A 20,947-nucleotide genomic window follows, 5' to 3' on the forward strand; every position below is an offset into this window, starting at 1 on the left:
CAGTAGTGACTCTGTCCCTGTGCAAGTGTCATCTGATCAAACACTTTCAAAACCTTTAAGTGGGTCACTGAATTGGAGTCTTTACCTTGTGTGTCCTTGCCTGTGTGCCCATGCACAGAGGTCAGAGGATGACCTACAGTGTCAGTCTATGTACCTGTGGAGGCCAGTGGTTGACAGCACACATCTTCCTCCATCTCTATGCACCTGGACTTTTGAGACCGGGGCTTTCACTGCTATTTCAGCCAGACTGGCTGGCCAGTAAGACCCTAGCCTCTGCCTTGTCTTTGTTCCCCAACACAAGGGTTAAATGTGCTTCACCATGCATGGCTTCTATGTGGGTTCTGGGGATTCAAACTCAGGTACCGCTGCTTACACAGCAAGCATTTTACCCACCTGGTCGTCTCCTAGCCCTGGTTTTTAGGCTGGCTGGCCAGCATGCTACAGATCATCCTATATCCACTTCGCCAGCACTGGGATTACAACTATACCACCTAGCTTCTTTTTACATGCATTCTCAAGGCCAAACTCAGGATCCTATGCTTGCAGGGCCAGCACTTTACTAAATGAGCCAGGGTCTCAGCCCTGCACTGTTACTTTTACGAGAAGGGGGAGGGGCAGTATTAGAAGCTCAAGGAACTCTGACTTACTGAAGGATTACAGGAAGGCATACAGGCTTATAGAATCCAAGGCTTCAACATCTGGCCAATGTGGTCTCACTGGGTAATGCCAGACAGGACAACATTCCCAACGCGCTCTGGATGCTTTCACATAGGGAACATAATTTGGGGAACTAGACTTAGAATTAGACTCCTGAACATGCCCAGTTCTCTGACCAAGTTGAGAAAATGCTGGAAAAGATACTGTTTTTTTTTGTTGTTGTTGTTACTGTTTGTATTTTGTTTTTGTCTCTGCAGGAACATAACATCTGGAGCCAGATTACTCAGAGTTCAGTTCCCATTCTGGAACCGTCTGGTAGACTGTTAACTTTCATGCCTTAGCTTCCTCGTGGGTAAATGAGGACAACAGTGCCTGCCCTCAAGACTGCTGAGTGAGCTTCAGTGAGCCAATACATGTGACGTGCCCAGAGTTAAGTGTCGCTGCTATCATTAGAACTAAGAGTCCCTGGCTCCGGGTTCTCTCAGGCCCGTGGACAGTGAGCCAGCCTAGAAGGGACTCCATCCAAGTAAAGTACTTCCTGTACTTTCAAGACTAGTACACCACATTTTCACATCTTCTTTCATTTATTGAAAAAAATTTTAGAAAATGGCAGTCAATAAAGGGCAAAAACAAATCAACAGGAACATACGAGTGGAAAACACAGAGAATATAAAACTAAAAATGCCACTGGCTTCTTTAATTGGTTAAGAGCACAAAATGTAACAGGCAGGTCTATTTTAAACAAATTAAAAAGCTATTTTGTATTTTTTTAAAAAATAATTCTCCCCAAGTCAAATATATATATACACCCACAAAACTGGTGTGTAAAAGAAAGCTGTCATACTTAAGTTGTGTCCTGGGTTTAAAGAAGTGGTTGCTGATGCAGGGGTCAACACAGTCAGCAACAACTTAACAATGCCACTCCCTGAGACAGGGCCTGGCTCTACAGCCCAGGATGGCCTCAAACTCACCCCGCTTCCTCGGCCTTCTGAGTGCTGGGATTCTAGGTGAACACTCCTGCGCCCCAGCAAGGTTAGTAGTTCTTAAGAACTGAGCATCCAAACATTGTGTGGCACAAAGCTATACTGTATAAAGCGCTATTAAGCACAAATGAAAAGTATGCTTAGCTTTTACAAAAATGCTTCTTAAGGAAAACAACAGAAAACCATTCCGCAGACCAAGGAGGCTACAGCTAGCCGTCAAAGAGACAACTTTGCATATCTGTACTAGGAAATTCTACTTATCCAGGGTGGACTAAACAGGGGCATCTTTAATATTTCTTACTTGACCAGGCTTAAGCTTTCTGTCTCTTCCCCTACCCACCAGTAATGTGTATGATCCAGCAGAAGGAGAGCTTTTACAATTGGCTATTTTATTTTTCTTTCTGTGGCGAGACTGTCATGGAGCCTGGATATTTCAGGTTCATAAGCATCCATGACCAATGTCCCGCTGTGGTCAAAGAACTTAGCAATGGACTTGGTGAACTCGGCTTCCCGCTGCTGCTTTGTCCTCCCACTGATGAAGGTCAACTTCAGGGTGTATTTGTCATCAAACCTAAGCATCAGGACAAAGAGAACAAATCAAAAACCAAACAGATTGGGAAACTGAGGAGCTCTTAGGGTGGGAGACAATAATGGATCACATGATGGTGGAACAGGGGTACTGAGGGGAGGGGGAAGGGAGCCGAGGGAGAAGGACCAATGAGAGCACACATAGGAAAAAGCCCAATAAAGGATGCACTTTGAATGCTAACTTTAACAACAAACTGACTCAAGCATTAACAATTCCTCAGCAAGTGTTTTTGAAAGGTAGTGATAAGCTTGGCAATGAGAAAAAGAGAAAGAGAGAGGGCGGGAAGGAGGGAGGGAAGGAGGGAAAGGAGGAGGGAAGGAGGGAAGGAGGGAGGGAGACCGACCAACCCCATTCACAGGTCTGATGTTTCCTTGCAAATATTGATTTACCTTAACCTTCCCTGGTTTAACTGCTGAACCCTAATGAAGATGAGAACACCAGGCTACCCAAGAAACGTATTCCCTATGGAGGGACCAGAGAACACAGAGGCCCTGAGGTGAGAACATGGCTAGGGTGTCTGAGAAAAATAAAAGGACAGCAGACCAGGGTATATTTGCACATGCATGTGGAGCATATACCACACACAAAGGACTGCTAAGCTGTCCTCAGAACTTGGCCTTTTTCCTGAACTAGAGGTCTTAACAGAGGACAAAGTGGATGTGACTTATGTTTACAGATCACTTGCTTTTCCTGCTCTGCTGGCAATAACTTCAAGCAGGGATAAACCTTCCTGGGGTCCACCAGAAATGAGGGTTGGTAACATTAGTGCTGGCAGACTAGAGGAACGCTGGAGTCCAAACAATCTGGACTTGTTAAGAATAAAACTGCCACTAACCCAGAAGGGAAAACTAGGGAAGAGCAGGCAGGACAATGCGGAGCAGAGGTGATCTTTAGACATGTTAACTCTGAGATGCCATTAGGTCCAGTATCAGACAGGACGCAGGGTATAGCTACAGTTCCAAGAAACGATCAGGATGAAAATGTAGATTTAGAGATCTTTCTTTAGGCAACTTGTGTCTTCTGGTTACAGGCAGCTCTCATCATATAAGAAAAATGGGAAATGTTCAGCCTAAGAGTTAAGCTATGGGAGAAGCTATGGGAGATTGTGTAGGTGGCCAACAATACCTTGGAGGCAAGTGAAGAATTCACAGCTACAGCTAAGGCTTGGTTCATTTCAATCATTCACACTTTTTTCCCATTTATTTCTAATTTCTTTTGTGTGGTTGCTCTGTCTGCATGTATGTCTGTGTGCTGTGTGCCTGGTGCCTGTGGAGGCCAAATAAAGGCACTAGAATCCTGGGGCTAGACCATAAGCCACCATGTAAATGCCAAGGATCAAACCCAGGTCTTCTGGAAGAAGAGCCGGTTCTCTTAACCAATGAGCCACCTCTTTAGCTCCAATACGAAAAGCTTTTTGACACACTCATGCTGCATAGGCTTATAGTGCAGAAGAACAACTCAAAGGTTTTTCCACTGAGTGGGAGCCTGGACAAAGTCTGAGCATGGCAGCCGACAGATAGTCTGTGAACCGTCCACTGCCATTTCCCAGCATGCGGCCTGGCAGCTGTAGGTCAGCAGAATCAGGCACTGTTCTACCACACCACTGTGAGGGGAGAGCACAAGCACTCATGGCTCTCTACCAACAATACGGCAGCTGGTAAAAACTAGCAAGAAATGTGGAAAATCAGTTCTTTTACACACTTCTAGTGGAATGGAAAACAGACTGTCAATTCATCAAATAATTAACCACATGATCCAGGAATTCATCTTCTAGGTACCTTACCCAAGAGAAATGAAAACAGATCCACACAAATATGTAGGCCCTATCACTCATAAAATCCAAAAGGTAGAAATAATCCAAATGTCCATCAACTGAAAAAAGGTTAACAAAATACAGTAGATCTGTGCAATAAACTATCACTCAACCACATCACGCATCAAAGTATTGATATATGCTACAACAGAGGTGAACTCTGAAAACCTTATAGACTTCGTTGGGAAACTGTTATCTTCTGGACATGGCCAGTCCACTGTACACATGGGCTTACAGCATCTGCAGCTGCCTTATACAAAGCCTGCACATCATATAGCCAGTCAATATGGCAGCACAGATGGAGAGCTCTAGAAGCCCCACTGCTAGCTGAGAGTGATGGCTGCTGGCAGTCTGTTGTTTCCAGGGTTGTATCTCCAGTGGGTAGCCCTACCAGCAGGCAGCACTAGCTGGACTCAGTGGATTATGAAGAGAATATGAAGTTGAGAGGGGAATACGCAGAGATATCTGGGAGACGTTAGGGAGGGAGTAGGGGGTGGACAGCAGCAACAAATGTTATACACTTACATGAAAGTCTCAAAACCCAGAGAGAAGTTTAAAAGATTTAAAATAGAAACAGAAAAACACTATGCTAAGTAAAAGAAGCCACCATCATCCTATTCACATGAATGTCCATAAGAGACATTTTCCATGGAGATCAGAAGGGTGATTAGTTGGGTTACAATAAACGGGCAAACAGGAGATAAGCACTAAGGGCTCGGGTTTCATTTTGAGGTAAAGAAAATGTTTTATGTCTGTGGTCACAGGCACAACTGTAAACACTGGAGTCAATTAAACGTTACATGGGTGAATGGGATGGTAGGTGAGGCAAGGTAGGTGAAAAGACAGTGCCTGCCAGTCAATCCTCGGGTCCACAGGAGAAGAGATTGACTCCCAAAAAGCAGCCTCTGACCACCACACTTGTACAGACTGTGGCACATGTGCATACAAGCCCCAGCCCCGTGTCTGTCTGTCTCTCTCTGTCTGTCTGTCTGTCTCTCTCTCTCTCTCTCTCTCTCACACACACACACACACACACACACACACACACACACACACACACACACACCAGTAACAGTAAAACATGCTGGATGAAAATAATGCAATCCTTGTTGTTGGATTCTACAATTCTGCAGCTGTTTAGTGGCCTGATGAGAAGTAGACTTCTCTAATGTTTGAGGCCAAAGAACAGTAGGGGGCTGACAGGAGACAGCAGAACTCAGCTGTCAAAGTCTTCTTCTTCCTACCCCACAACCTGCCAGCAAGGGGTAGGCACTGATGCTACTTACCTTCAATCAGAGTAAACTATGATGTGATGGCCTGTATATGCCAGAAAGTTTCATGTATTTTTAGTTAATGACTAGGAGCCTGAAATCTGTGCACAATTTAGCCTAGAACTCTTACTCTACTACCCCTGACTCAGTCAATTTAACCTTTAGGACCATGTTCCTATCTGTAAATGTGTTCTAAGGTTTAAATGAGGTAATGACATTTATGAGGCATAATACCTATGGTAGTTCGAATGAGAATGTTCCTCACAGCATATATATTTGAACACTCAAGTCTCTAGGTGGTGGCACTGTTTGAGGAGGTTCAGGAGACATGGTCTTGTTGGATAAAGTATGTCACTAAGGATGGGCTCTTAGAGTTTAAAGACTTGCACCGTTTCTAGTTCTGCTGTTTGGTTTATGGCTCAAGACATGAACTCTCAGCCTGCTTCTCCAGCCCGCATTATGCCTGTTGCCAAGCCTCCCTGCTCTGATGGCAATGGAAACATTAAGCCCAAATAAACCCTTCCTTCTATAAGTTGCCTTGGTAGTTTTATCAAAGCAGTAGAAAAGTGACTAATGCCTAAGATATAAGAAATGCATTTGCTATAGTAATTGACATTTGATATTTTATCTTCCTAACAACTCTTTGGAGTTGTTTTTTTTTGTTGTTGTTGTTTTTTTTTTTTTTAAAAAAACCTTTAACAATAAGCTTCACTTTTCATAATTTACCAAAAGCCATGAACTAGAAACAAGTACACTGGAACATGAATCCAGGTCTGGGTACCAATGAACATGTGTATACTACCATACATAGTTCAGAAAAACTGGATTGTGGTTGAGTTGTACAGAGCACCACTTCAGAGATGCCTGAACACATTCAGAATGAAGTCAGAAGACACAGCTGCTAAACAGAGGATTCTTAAAAGATAACTAATCTCATAACTTGGATCTATTTTAAAAAGATCCATGTATATGTGTTCATCTGCATGAGTTTGTGTATAATGTTCATATAAAAGACAAAAGATCTCCCCTTACACCCCTAAAAAACAAAAACAAAAAGCACACCAGAAGAGAATGTTGGATCCCCTGGAACTCAAGTTACAATTAGTTGTGAGCCATTGTGGATGCTAGGAACCAAACCCAGGTCCTCTATAAGAACAGTAAGCACACTTAACCTTTGACCTTTGCTAACTGGCCAAAAGGAAAAAGACAATCATTCCTCAGTTTTCCAAAGTATAAACTTCAAGTATCTTCTGTGATAAAGCCATTCAGACTCCTATGCTAGGAAAGCCTCCTAGCTCACTCTTGCCCTTTCACTTGACATGACTAGTGTCATGCTCTGCAGAGAACAGACACAGCCCAGGAATCCCGACATGGCCCAGAGCAAACAACGCCAGCCCTTATGCACCTCTAAGAATTGAGGACGGGTATTACCTTTTGAGGCTGGAGGACAGCTGCCAAATGTCATCGGGGTCCATTCCTGTAGGGTCTTTTCTGTGGGCCACAAGGAAGATGCTCTTCTCTTTATATGAGGTATAAATGGTCAGAATCCCCATCATCACAAAATAAGTTCAAATAGCATTAAGGGAAAATATACAAATATGCAAACACAACAAAAGCAACAACAAATGGCACACAAGAGCCACAAACATTTTCTTGACAGTCCTAAATAATTTTTATCTTACCACGAAAGCACTGAAAACGTAGTTACTTACCCTTTACCCTTGTACTTATACACCTAACGGAAGCAAGGCTCTCTCTGGTTAGTTTTGTAGACATCTCAAAATGGAGGCAGATGGCACAGGACACACAGGCCTTCTCATCTTTTACACTAAAAGGACAACAGGCCTGACAATAGCCCGTTGTCTTAGTTTCTCAAGACTTTGTTATAACTTGTGCTTATTTATCCATTTAAAAAAAAAAAAAAAAAAAAAAAAAAAAAAAAAAAAAAAAAAAGGACCAGAGGCTGGAGAGATGGCTCAGCAATTCAGAACACTGGCTATTCTTGCAGGGAGACTGGGTTTGAATCCCACCATCCATATAGCAGCTAACTACATTCTATAGCTCCAGTTCCAAGACATCTGATACCCTCTTCTGGTTTACCCGGGCACACAGACACAGGTGCAGGTAAAACAACCATACACATAAAAAATTAAAAAAAAAAAAAAAAAAAGAAAGAAAGAAAAAAAGAAAAACTAGGCATGATGTCACATGCTTTTAATCCCAGCCCTTGGAGAGCAGAAACAGATGGATCTCTAATTTTGAAGCCAGCCTGGTCTACAAAGAAAGATCCAGGACAGCCAGGGCTACACAGAAAAACCCTGTCTTGAAAAACAAAACAAAAACAAACACGTCCTCACCCTCCCCCGCAACATATATCTCACAGTGGATTTGACTAGACTGAACCAGTGTCAATGTGATTTCAGATTAGTCTACTGTGAGAGCAATTATGCTTGACATACATGTGTCTATGCAGACACATTATGTACTAGTCTAAACCTATATTCAACTGCTAACATGTTGTGTGGAGTCTTATTTAAATTTTATGAACTAAAGAGGCAGGAAGTACAGTGCAAAGGACACAGACTTTGGAGATAAGACAGTCTTGGCCGGGCGGTGGTGGCGCACGCCTCTAATCCCAGCACTTGGGAGGCAGAGGCAGGTGGATTTCTGAGTTCGAGGTCAGCCTGGTCTACAGAGTTGAGTTCCAGGACAGCCAGGGCTACACAGAGAAACCCTGTCTCGAAAAACCAAAAAAAAAAAAAAAAAAAAAAAAAAAAAGACAGTCTTGGATTTGCATTTCAGCATTTAATAAATTTCTTCCCCGGCTATCCTCATGTCTACAATGAGGAGAATACTGCATTTTTAGAATTGTCATGAAGCTAGGTAGAGTGGTACACACCTATAATTTCAACACTTGGGAAGTTAAGTCAGGACTACTGCAAGTTTAAGGCTAGTGTACTGAGATTCTGTCTCAAACAAGCAAGAATTGTCATGGGGTTTCTATATATAACCATGTAGCACACAGTAGTTATTTATAACAATAGTCACTAGCACTATATATAGAACATGAACTTAGGACCATGATTTGCTTTATACTAATATAACTGAAATACTATCAAAGTAGTTCTTTTGGAGATTGTGTATGATAAGGTTGCTGTCATTGTTTTGAGAATGGTCTCTAGAACTTATGGTATATTCTTTTAGATTGCTTCAACAGTGAAAACTTCAAACTAGGATAATTAATCTAACTGACGAGTCAAAAAGTACTTGTTGCCAAGTCTAGGAACCATCTATTTGTATAAAACTATTTTTAATCAAGTGCTTTATTAAGATGGCTTGCTACTAGCCTCTGAAAATATACTTTAAAATTATGTGTTTGTGTGTGTGTGTGTGTCTATGTAAGGTATGTGTACATTAGTGTGAGTACCTGTGGAAGCCCAAAGAACGTGTCAGGTCCCCTGGAGTTGAAATTACAGATGGCTGGAAACCACCCGACATGGGTTCTGGGAATGAAACTCCAGTACTGCAAGTATACCAAGTAATCCTAACTACTGTACTCTCTCCAACCTCAGGAAGGTAAAGTCTCTCTATATAATTAGTTTGTGGTAGAGTTCTACAGAGTAATATGAATTTATAGCTGTACTTTTTAGATTTTACATTTATTAATTTGGGGCGACATATGAATAAAAGTACATCAAGGGATGTACGGGAGTTGACTCTCTCCCTTCAGTCTGGAGTCCAGCAAATGCCTTCACCTTCAGAGCCATCTTGACGAACCTCCAAAAAAATGCATGTATTTTTTAAGTTATAGTGTAAAACAGTTATATACAGACAAACAAACAGTTATATACAGGGATAGGAGATAAGAGTGGAAGACCACAAAGAAATCATTACTACAAATGCATAGAAATTTTATAATTAAGATTATAATAAAAGTTCTTTGCATTGCATATCTTAAGAAATGTTTATCAAAAAAGGAGAGGCAAAATTCAACTTACAACAGGATTTTCTAACCATGAATTAAAAATGCATGTAATACAGTAAACTTCCAAACACTGTAGATTAATTAGCCTAGCCTACCTTGAATGTGCTCAGAACACTTATATCAGCTAGCAATTGGGCAAATTCATCTAATAAAAGCCTACTACATAATAGCATGCTAGTTGATGTAATTTATTGGGTTTTATATTAAACATGAAAACCACAATGATTGTGTGAATATTCTTTCATACCATTATAAAGTAATTGTAAGCTAAACTTTAGAATCTGGGTACTATCTATATTATATATCAAATATACTATAATCTCCCACCTTAAGTTTTTCTTTTTCATTTGTGTGGGGTATGTGCATGTGTATATGTTCACCTGTATGTACATGTGTGTATGGGTACACAGAGACATGTATGTGTGTATGGAAGCCAGGGGTTGACACTAGGTGTTTTTCTATACCACTCTCCACCTAATTTTTTGAGACAGGGTCTCTCACTGAACCAACCTGGAGCTCACTGATTCAGGAAGCCTGGCTGATCCTTGTCTCCATCTCCTCAGCACTGGGATTACTATGCTACTACGTCCAACTTTTTATGTGGGTACTGGGGTTTCAAACTCAGGTCTCTGCTGTGTAGCAAACATTTTAACAACTAGATCATCTCCCTGTCTTCTTTTTTTTCTTTCCAATTTTTAAATGACACAAGGTTTTGCCAGGTAGCCCTAGCTGGCCTGAAATTCATAAATCATCCTGACTCAGCCTTCTGAGAGCTGGAATTACAAGTGTATGCTACCATGCCCAGAATCCCATTCATTTTTGCAATTCTGAATGGGTATTACTTATATTTTTTCCCTCTAGCACAAGATCACAAACACTTTGGATTTTAAACTCATGTTGTGCAGCCCCAGAAGGGGTCTTCAATTTCACTGAAACATAGGGCCAAACCCACAGCTCATGCTCAGGATCTCCCTGGCCAGCTCTTCAGCTTCAAAGAAAAACAGGAACCAGATCCCAATTTCTATAATCCTATAGTCTAGAATAAACAGATTGAAGAAACTCAGTCTAATGGAAAAATCTAACAGGTTAAAAGAGTTAGATCTCACTACCATTGTATGACAGGAGCTCTGATGTTCCTATTAGTGAATAACTAAGTACATTACAGATAAATAACCTTGTTAAATACAAGCTATCAATGATGTAACATGAATTTACAGGTACAATTTTAATGTTAATTCTAACATTAGCAAGCTCTAAAATCAAAGCTTTTATATTTCAAAAGCAAAGATGACTTAATGGCAGATATTTCTGAATTGTTACTAAAAAGCAAGCCACAGCATTAAAAAGGATATGATATGACACACAAAGCCAAAACTGGCTTGGACTCTGGAAAGGGATGCATGTAATCCCAAATCAAAGCCACTATGGCAAAGAAGCAGGAGATGGTACAGATGGTGAGGCGACCGTCAATAAGACCAAAGTTCTCCACATACTTATACTTTTCCAGGAGTACCTAGTGAGAAGTAGGAGATCAGGTAAGACCGATGCTCTCTTCCTACAGCTTGCTTTTACCGGTTCCCATTTGAAGTCATGTTATGAACGCAGGAATGAACACAGTTCTCTTCAACTAGCATCTTTCTTACCACTCTACACAAAGACTCAAACCCTCTTTAAGGAATACTCCCCCGCCAAAAAAAAAAAAAAAAAAAAAAAAAATTATCAAGTCCTTAGTTTTAAAATTCTCAACTTTTCCCATAGGACACAGCTAACATTTTTTCTCCTTGCAAATGGGCTCACCGTAGATGAATGTTCTGTCTTCCCAAGTCTATGTGCTCTAAGCTAATTAATCTAAGAACAATGAGTTCCCAATTTTCTTGGTATCCCAACGTTCGTGCTGTAACCTCTTTCCTCCTACTTACTCTGTGGTATCTTAGAAGTCCCTTCTGGCTCACTATCTAACTTTGAAAACTATGGTCATTACAAGCAGGAGAAGAACGAGTCCACAGGCTGAAAGCGTGCTCTGTGTTTTCACAAGAAGTACCTTTTTGGCGGAATCATCCAGAGAGTTTTTCACAGCTGATCCATCCCACTTATCAATTTTTACAGGCTTATCATCAATCTTCCACTGCAAAACAAACAGAAAAGTAGTTCATCAAAAACCATGAAGCCTAACAAAGTACAATGAGCTACTCCCTTCAGACTGCTAAGTACATGAGCACTTAGACTTTGTCTTCTGGTATGAAGGTTAGGCACTATACTCAGATGGTTTCTCGTATGGACCAAGTCTCCATGCAGAAAACTCAAATCCTACAAGCCTAGAACCAGAACACATGCATTTGCTATGTGAACTCATATATCCTACCCCTTTTTAACCACAGAGAATACAGAAAAAAAAAATGCCTTTGTTCATCCTAACATTTATAAGCACAAAATTCATGAAATACAGATAAAGAAATTTATGGACACTAACAAAGAGGGAAGGTCTTTTTAAAAACATCATTGTGAACAATTTGCATACTTTATTAACATACTATAACTTTAAAACAGCAAACCCAGTAGAATCTGCTAAAAATATCAGTTTTTCTATTATAAACCAAGTGTCCTAATTTGCTTTCTGTTGCTGTGACAGAATATAATAACCAACAACAACTCTGGATGGAAACCAGGGATAGGATGTAGCTCAGAGGCAGTGCCTGCCTAGTATACATGAGGCCCTGGGTTGGAACACTTAACAGGTGATTCAATTCAACTTTATTTGGCTTGAAGAATGGATTCTTATATTGAAAGACAGAGAACACTTCTTATCAACTGTTTTTAAAAAGCTGTGATTCTATACACTAATATACAAATAAGAAAACATGAAGTCTGTTCAGAGGAAAAAATATAAATGAAGTGTTAGGTATGTATGTGTAAAAATTGTGTGTATTTGTGTGCTTGCACGCATGTATTCGAGCATGCGTTTATGTGTGTACATTTGCACAAATACCCCTCGCCCCAGGCACCCTAGAATTGGAGTTACAGGGATTGGGAGTCACTTGGTACAGTGCCGGAACAGAACTTGGATCTTCTACAAGGACAGCAAATATTCTTAACCACTGAGCCATCTCTCCAGCTCCTAAATCAGTTATATTTAAAGCCATTACAAATCAAATCTTTTCCCATCAGTGTCTTAGAAAAATAAAATTTTTAATTATTCATGGAAACATTTTGTAATATTGATTCTCACAACCTGTCAATCTACTAATCAAACATGACACCTAATTTTTAAAATCATGTATTGAACTAAGAAGAAAAGGACAGCCTCTTTTTATCCAAACAGCTGGCTCATATGCATTCAATCAAATATATTCTATTAAATAACCTCATATAATTTGTTGAGCTAAGCCTACAACAAGGTTTGGATTATCTGTGAAATGATTAAGTCATTTTGAAAACTCTGTCATTCCAAAAGAGGAAAAAAAAAAAAAAAAACCCACATATTTTCATAGACCTCCCATCTCAGATACTCCTCACTGAGCACAGCACAATCCAGAACTGAGGCAGGCCTCGACCATCTCCTCGTCATTTCCAGGGATAAAATGCAGAATCAGCATGAGCACGGTAAGCGAGCTGCAGCTCTAACTCTACTGCCTGGTGCCTAGAATCTTCAGCACAGAGAACAGGAACTCTTCAGTGAATTACAAAAACTCTAAGGAAGGTTTTAATTTGGTTTCTGGAGAAAGGAAACATCATTCTATTTTGTATGCATGAATAGCCTTAGTCCTCTCTGCTACAGCAGAGAAATATCTGGACAAGTAGGGACTGACATTAGGTGTCTATTTTTGTGGTCAATATTTCCCATCATTCTCAAAAAGTGCTGATCTAAAACGTATGTAAATCACATCCCCTCTGCTGTTATGCAGGCTTCTTTTTTCCTTTCCCCCTGGTCTTCCTAAACTAGACAACAAAGGGCAATAATGAGGAATAGCCTACACCCCTCCTCCCCCCCCCCAGCCCCCCACACATACGGGGCAGAAGGAGTGCAAAGGTAAGTTTGTTTCACATGGTACCCGGACCTCACGGGATAAATTATAATGAAGGGTAACATGTGGAAAGGAATTAAGGTAGGTCTTCCTAAGGACTGCCACCTTTAATTAGGAAAGCATATTTTCCAGGTTGGTCTTTGCCTGCTATCTGGCAACTTGGTTGTTACACAGTTCCCTACATTCATAGAAAACATCCCCTACATGCTAAAAGTAGCTCCTTGTATCTAAGCTGTGACCAATCCATTCCTTCTAGGAGTCTGACACAGACCAGGCTTAAGGTACCCAAAAGCAGCCCTAGGGAAAACCACTGTGGTGAGGCTACCTGGTAGGCCACACCACTGTCTGTGTGCTGTCACAACTCTCCCTACTCAAGGGATGTCTTGGAGAGCTCTAGTGGCAGGGGCACTCTAGAATACCTCGTGGTTTCCTCTGCACTCCATCTCATAAGCAGCACTGTATGCTGAGTCTCACAGTTTATCTAACAGGTCCCCAATCCTGGGTAACTCTCCTGACACACACATTTACTTTTCCTGCTCCTCCTGCCATCTCTTTAATACAGTCATAGTAGGGACTTGGTATTATTTAACAGGTTAACTGGATTAGATCTGAGTTTATAGTATACCATTCATTGGTATAGCTATTCCTATTCATGAAGGAGTCACTACAGCCACTAGAAACCACTTTTCTATCAACAGAGAACAGGACATGCTTGTTCCTGGCCACATTTTGGAGTACAGAAATGATAGTTCACAGAAAAAGGATACTTGGTGATTTTCACGGACCACTGAAGATTCATTTCACTTGTGATTCTCCACTGTGGAAAGTTCTACAAAGACATTTCACTGCAGGCATGGCAGTGGGAATCTCATTTCTCAAATGCTCAGTGAACTTTTTAAATACACCTCCATTTTGAAGAATATGTAAACAATACAGAAAGTCATCTTTAGAATTAACTTATTTGGGATTACAGCCTCTCTTCTTCCCCATCCATCTTCTGGCATTAAGGGCTGGGGATGGGTCAACAAAGGAAAACATTCCTGGTTATCAGGGTAAGCTAAGCAAACAGTCTTCAGAACAGCACAGCAGCAGGAACACTTTCTCTTACTTAGTAACAGTGGAAGCAGATGTTATGTGGTGATATGAGGACCACAGTGACTGCTTCAGAGAGCTCCTTAGCCTGGCCCAAAGGACTCCTCAACTCACTCTGAGATGGACACCAGGGGTAGCAGTGCTGTATCAATGAAGGACCCCACTCTCATTTAGAAAAAAATAACAAAAAGTTTCTCTCCCTTCATTTGCCTACTCCAGTTCGGGAAGCGGATATAAGCTACAAAAACAGGATAGTAGTAAGAACAAGGCACATGGCTAAGAAACCATAACCTAGAACTGCTTACAAGGCTAAAGGTAGACATGGTTCTGAGCAGGAAACGGGTAAGAGTTTAAGTGGAGGAATATCAACCACCTTTATGTGTTTGAAGGAAGTTTGCTGGTTTTGTTTTGAAAATCATCTCAGTCAAATCTGCATACGATATCAAATGTAATACTAGGACATGTATAATATATAATTATTAGTACCACTAATAATAAATAAGTGAGACAGGGCCTTTTTAAGTGCAGAACCTGAATGTTCAGCATCGCATCAACAAGGGATGAGAAGTGAGCATTGATCGTGTGAAACTGGATGGACTTAGTAACAAACTAGTCAAAAGTAACATGACAGAACTAAGAGAGGCCCACCTATCACAATTAAGGCTCTTAGATGACTTGTCTGAACCATCATGCCATTTTCCAAGAGAAGGAACACAGGAGGAAAAAGATGAACCCTCCTTTGGGTACACTAGGTTTGAGATGTTTAATAGATGTATTTTACCTTTGACTCCAGAATTTTCTAACCAGTAACAAGAGATAACAGAAATGGATACTCAGAGGCTGTGATGATGTCTGCTTGGGTTTAAGTATATATCCACCCTCACCTTCTACAAAGACACATTTAGCAAGATCAGGAGTAGCAAGTGCAAAAATAAAGGGGAAAATGTTAATTCGGGAAGAAAATGATGTGTATCTTGAAAATGCAGTTGCTTAATTTAGATACAATTTGAAACCCCATGGTATCACCAAGACAAGATTCCAGCTGTTAGCACACTGAACCTTCAATTTCAAGGATATTTTTAAGGGCCAAGAAATACTGTAATGGAAGTATAGGAGTGCTTATTAGTGGTTGCATTTATGAGTTAGTTGGAGGTTAGAAATTACCATGTGCCAATTAAATTATGAACATGCACATTAGTGGCAATTCCAGAGAAACTGATGAAAAAAATTTCCCCCACTGTTTTCTCTGTGGTCCCAAACTGCAACAGCATCCTGGCCCCATGACTCAGGAAGCCTACATTACTGCAGTTCTGTGGAGACAGCTTCAGTTCATGGACGCTATAGCTTAAATATCCACAAATGGGGCCAATACATCTGAGAGCTAAGGCTGAAAACAGCTTAGGGTGAAAATTCCATGATTAAAAAGATGAAGAGGCATAGTTCAGCATGTAGAGAGGACTTGCCTGGCACACAGGAAGCCCTAGGTTCAGTCCTCAGCACCACATAAACCAGTGTATGTCTAATCCCAGAACTTGGGAGGCTAGAGGCCAACCTAGAACACAGGAGACACTGCCTAAAAACAACAGTCAGGTACTCATCTTTAGTCTTAGCACTCTGGAGACATAGGCACACAAATCAACTTGAGTTCAAGGCCAGGCTGGTCACACAATGAGTTCTAGAATCCAGGCCAACTAGCATTACATAATGAGACTCTCAAAAAACACAAACAACAACCAAACCCTAAGAAACAAGATGTGATATGTGAGTCCTTGTTCTATGGACATGGCAGATCATGCATTTAAACACTCCAGCTTAAAAACTGCAACTACACTATAAATTACTTTCTGGGGTCTCTGTGGGAATATAAAGTGGCATCCCCAATATGTACAACAGTTCTGACAATTCCTCAAAAAACCAAACACAGTGCCTAGGTGTCAGAACACAGTCCAGTGTGAGGAGATTTCTGAGGGCTTATAAGAAGACAAGACATGAGTCTTGTGACCTGAGTTTCCTCAGAACATAGAATTGTTCCTGGAATGTATTTTGTGGTCCTCGGAGGTATAGTGGGAAGGGATGAGTTCACTTCAGTGGTTTTTAATCACATGAGGCTTACTCCTGTGACTGTGCACATACAATCTTAGCTCTCAGGGAATAAACTGTCTGATCTCTGAAGAAAGTTAACTATTGCATGAGACTTTAGACATTTTAGGTCCCACTTGTCCAAGTTCAGATGGCCAACTATAATAGTAAACACCAAAGGAGCCTGTAATCCTAGCACTCAGAAGACTGAGGCAAGACAACACCAGTTCCAGGCCAGCCTGGGCTACAGAGACCACATTTCAACAGTTACCATATGACCCAGCAATTCTGCTCCTAGGTACACATAGCCTGAAGAACTGAAAATATCCACCCAGTGGACAACTGTGTTTATAGTAGGTATCACACAGCCAAAGGTGCATGACACAAATATTAACTGATAAACAGAGGAAGGGCTTTGCTAAGTAAGTCACATGAAGGAAGGGCTTTGCTAAGTAAAGCACTGGTCACATGAGTGTCAAGACCTAAGTCTGGAGTCCCAGAAGCCACAAGTGAAACTGGACTTAGTTGTGAACATTTGTGTAACATGTGTAATGCCCAGGCTCCTGTGGTGAGGAGGGACGTGGAAAACAGAATGATCTCTCACAAAGCAGAGGGTGAAGATACCTGAGCTTGTCCTCTATATCCACACAAGTGCCATGGCACACACATCACACTCAGACATATAGAAATTTTAAAATGATTTATCAGTGCTGATGAATATATTTAAGTCATATAAAATAAAATTTGATACATGCTATAAAACGTGAACTAGTTGGGCTATGGTGGCGCATACCTTTGATCCCAGCACTTAGGAGGCAGAGGCAGGAGGATCTGAGTGAGGCCAGCCTGGTCTACAGAGTGAGTTCCAGGACAGCCAGGGCTACACAGAGAAACCCTGGCTCAAAACAAAATAACCAAACCAACAGAACACATCTGAACTCTGAAAACGTTAAGTAAGGAAAGCAGCTAATCATAATAGTCCATGGGTGCATACTTCATTTATATAAACTGTCCACAACAGGCACATTCAGACAGACACTAGGCTTCTTGATAGCTTACAAGCATGAAGAGTCTCCATTTGAGCTGCCTCACTGAAAAAAAGCTCTTTATGGTAGCCTAGAGCTAAGAATAAAGACTAGGGTAGACTGCTAATGGGTATGGGGTTTCGGGGGGACTTACAATAACTTCCTGATATTGTGAACCAGTAACAACAACAACAACAAAAAAGGAGACAGTAAAACTTGTATATTATTTTCAATTTTAAAAAATATACTATTAAAATGCATAGGTAACAAAGAATATATGAAAGTAAGAACAGCCAGGCCTCAATACTACAAAATCTTATTCTAATCTGGGAGGTACAGAAATCTATTGTTTTTAACTAAAAACCGAGAAAATCTAATAAGGACGGTTTTCACACATGTACTAAAAATATTTATCTAAGGCAGTCAAACCCCAAGAGGGTCCCCACTTTACAGGGGCAGAAACTGAGTTACAAAGAAATTTGGTAACTGGTCCAAGAATATACAGCTGGTGAGGAGAGGAGCCAAAATTCAAAGCAAGACTGGCCCAGGATACGTCCTCAACTAAGATACAGAAGCTGTGTTCTAAGGTCAAGTTGAGAATCCAACCATGAGACAGAATCCAGGTACTGAGGTTAAGAAGGTTTGGATAATAATTTACCAAAAGAAAAAAAAAAAAGCAAAACAAAACAAACACCATACCAAACTTTAATAGCCCAAACAAATTAGGACACAGCTCTTCTTTATAGCTGCCACACAGAACAAAATGCTCTCCAAGATTTGGGGCAAAAACAACTTAGTGCAGTGAACTAAGTCACTTCAAAATGGAAGATTAGATCTGCAAACTTATTTTTAAAAATCAGGAAGTATGTGCTGCTTTGTTTTTAAAGTTGGTTTCAGAGGAGCAGACACTACACCAGTATCGAGAGTGAGAAGCACATTCATATGACCAGGCTGCACTTCTTCACAGCAGGTGCAGAACCAACACCCTCCTCCAAGCCCCAAAGGCAGGAAGAGAAAGAGAAGAATAAAAGTCAAGACGTTCTACTAAAGGCAGCATCCTCACGTGAACAATCGATGTTCTCGTTCTGGACCGCTCTGTCACTCAGGACAAGTCCCCACACTCTCCTCCTCCGCTGTTAGTCTGAGACACTTCAAAGCAGCATCCTCTACAGCTCTTCCTAAGACTGGGCTGGCATTTCTTCTCAGCTAAATTCAGGACTGTAAGCACTCACTCTATGACAACCGGTGTAGAGAAACCCTCACAGGAAACTGGAAACACACAAACAGGCAGGGCACAGGCACTGCCAGGTGCACCAGATACGAGAGGAACTCGAGCGGGAACAATTCAACGGTAGCAGAAAGGAAGTTGTCCAGGAAAACAGACTTTAAACAGCTCTTGACTATTTTCACTCTTGTCTTTCATTTCTTGGTTGAATGTGAGGGTGAGGAGGTTTGGTGGAGCAGGCCTGTAATCGCACATTAGGCAGGCTGAGGCAGAAAGACCCTTGGTTTGAAGACCAACCTGAATTACACAGTAAGGCCCTGTATAAACAAAACAAAATGAAGAATCTCCCAAATGTTCCTCTGTGAGAACATTTTACCTTGCTTGTAGTAAAGAAATACAAGTTCAGTAATGAACAATCACCCAGGCCTTTTAGTATGCTACACTAGAACTCAAACTTACCCTTCTAAGAAATCCTATACACTAGTATATAGCCTTATTGTGTCTAGTTCCATGCACTATGTAAATAACCTTCCTCAAGACACTTTATATAGTCTTAAAGGCCTTTACATCCCACTCCTAAGTAACCCTTCTCCACTCAAACCCTACCTTTCACTAAGTTTACTAAGAGATCCTTCTAGTAAGCCTACTAAGAAACCATAAGCACTAGCATATTCTGTGTATCTTTCCTCAAGAAAGACTTGAGGACCAGAGAGATGGCTCAAGGGATAAAGAAAGATACTTACTGTCAAGGCTTACAACCCAGGTTTGGTCCCTGGATTCTGCACAAGGCCAGTTCCAGGCCAGCTTAGCTACACAGCAAGACACTGTCTCAAATTTGAATCTAAGGACCCTCAAAAAGACAAAAAGAACAGGGGATGTGGGTCAGTGGTAGAGCACTGCCTACCATATAGGAGCTATGTACACCCTGGATTCGAACTCCTCACCATGATCAGGTGTTCATTTCTTAAGCCCTGGCCATCTGCTTGGCACAGAGGAGTAAGAAAGCATTTCGATTAAAATATTTCAAGAAAAATGGTTTACTATATTAAAGCACCATGCACCACCCTCATCACATCAGCTGGGAATGACAACACTGGAAAGGGGCCAGAAGGTATACAGGGCTAAACCTCTCATTCTTCAGATGAGAACAGGTACATTTTAGGACACAGAGCTAGAGGCAGAACTAATATTAGGCCTGTTTTTCAGGCAACTGTTTCTTCCAAGTTGCTGTGCAAGGGGCAAGAAGGTTCATCCAATAGCAGCTTTCCTCCCCTGCCTCTTTCCTTTAAACCCTTATAGATAAGGATGTGAAATGTTTTAATAATTGTGCAGGCAGAGTGGAAAGCAGCCAGCTGCTGCAGACAGCAAAGGACACGCAGGGGAAGAAGAGAGAAAAGCAGGGAACCCAACAGGGAAAAGGAATCTTAAGGCTTCCTATCAGCCTAGCAAAGGAAGTCAACACACGAATACTTCATTATTTGACATATCATGGGGAAAAAAAAAAAAAAAAAAAACCTGCCTAAAAACTTTGGTAAAAGGCCAAGGAACTCTTTGGGCTCTGTAGCAACACTCGAGGATGATGGTGGAAGGGTTTGGGGAATACCGACTTCGAGAAGATTCTTTCAATTTCTTTAGCAGTTCAGTTTTCCACGTTGGTGAAATGGGAATTTTCAAGAGTGGCCCTAGGAGGGCACAATAGAAACATGATCATTATGGTGAACTATTGCCATAATTACGAGAAGCTGCGGTGGCGGCTAGGGACAAGCAACACCTGAGAAAAGAGATGACTAAAGAAAAGGATTGTTTTCCAACGTGTAGAAAGGGCAGGTTACAAGCGTGCGTTGGTGTGCTACAGAGGAGCGCTCAAGAAACCGCAGAAAATAAGGGGGGCGGGGATGGTAAGGTGGACTCACCACCTCCTGGGCATCCCCCGGGCTCTAGACTGTCCCCAGGACAGAGCTCCTCACCTTATCCAACAAACCACTACGGCTGCTGCTTGTCCCGCAGCTAGGGCCACCGCCAGCCCCACTACTGCCTCCGCCACCGCCGCTTCTCCCGCCTTGCGACGACGCCGCCGCCATCTTGTCTCCCTCCGAGTCTCCCTCCCATACGACTTGTCCGAAGTCGATTGGCTGAAGCCGCTCATGTGATGCTCGACGCAGAGCCCATCGGGATCCGTAGTTTAGTGTGCTGACGAAGCCTGAAA

At 41.5% G+C, this 20,947-nt stretch overlaps 1 protein-coding gene across 1 annotated transcript; it reads right to left on the reverse strand.

The window, feature by feature from the left end:
• Positions 1 to 1,222: 1,222 nt before the first annotated feature.
• Spcs2 (signal peptidase complex subunit 2) lies at positions 1,223 to 20,897 on the reverse strand. The gene is made up of 5 exons (XM_034510128.2): positions 20,709 to 20,897; positions 11,340 to 11,423; positions 10,651 to 10,811; positions 6,745 to 6,879; positions 1,223 to 2,211 (listed from the first exon to the last, which is right to left on the reverse strand). Exons 1-5 carry the CDS (start codon positions 20,820 to 20,822, stop codon positions 2,025 to 2,027), a joined length of 681 nt encoding a protein of 226 aa, XP_034366019.1. The 5' UTR covers positions 20,823 to 20,897; the 3' UTR covers positions 1,223 to 2,024.
• Between the last annotated feature and the right edge of the window lie 50 nt (positions 20,898 to 20,947).

The sequence above is a fragment of the Arvicanthis niloticus genome, chromosome 1, assembly GCF_011762505.2.
Source record: "Arvicanthis niloticus isolate mArvNil1 chromosome 1, mArvNil1.pat.X, whole genome shotgun sequence".
Classification (NCBI taxonomy): domain Eukaryota; kingdom Metazoa; phylum Chordata; class Mammalia; order Rodentia; family Muridae; genus Arvicanthis; species Arvicanthis niloticus.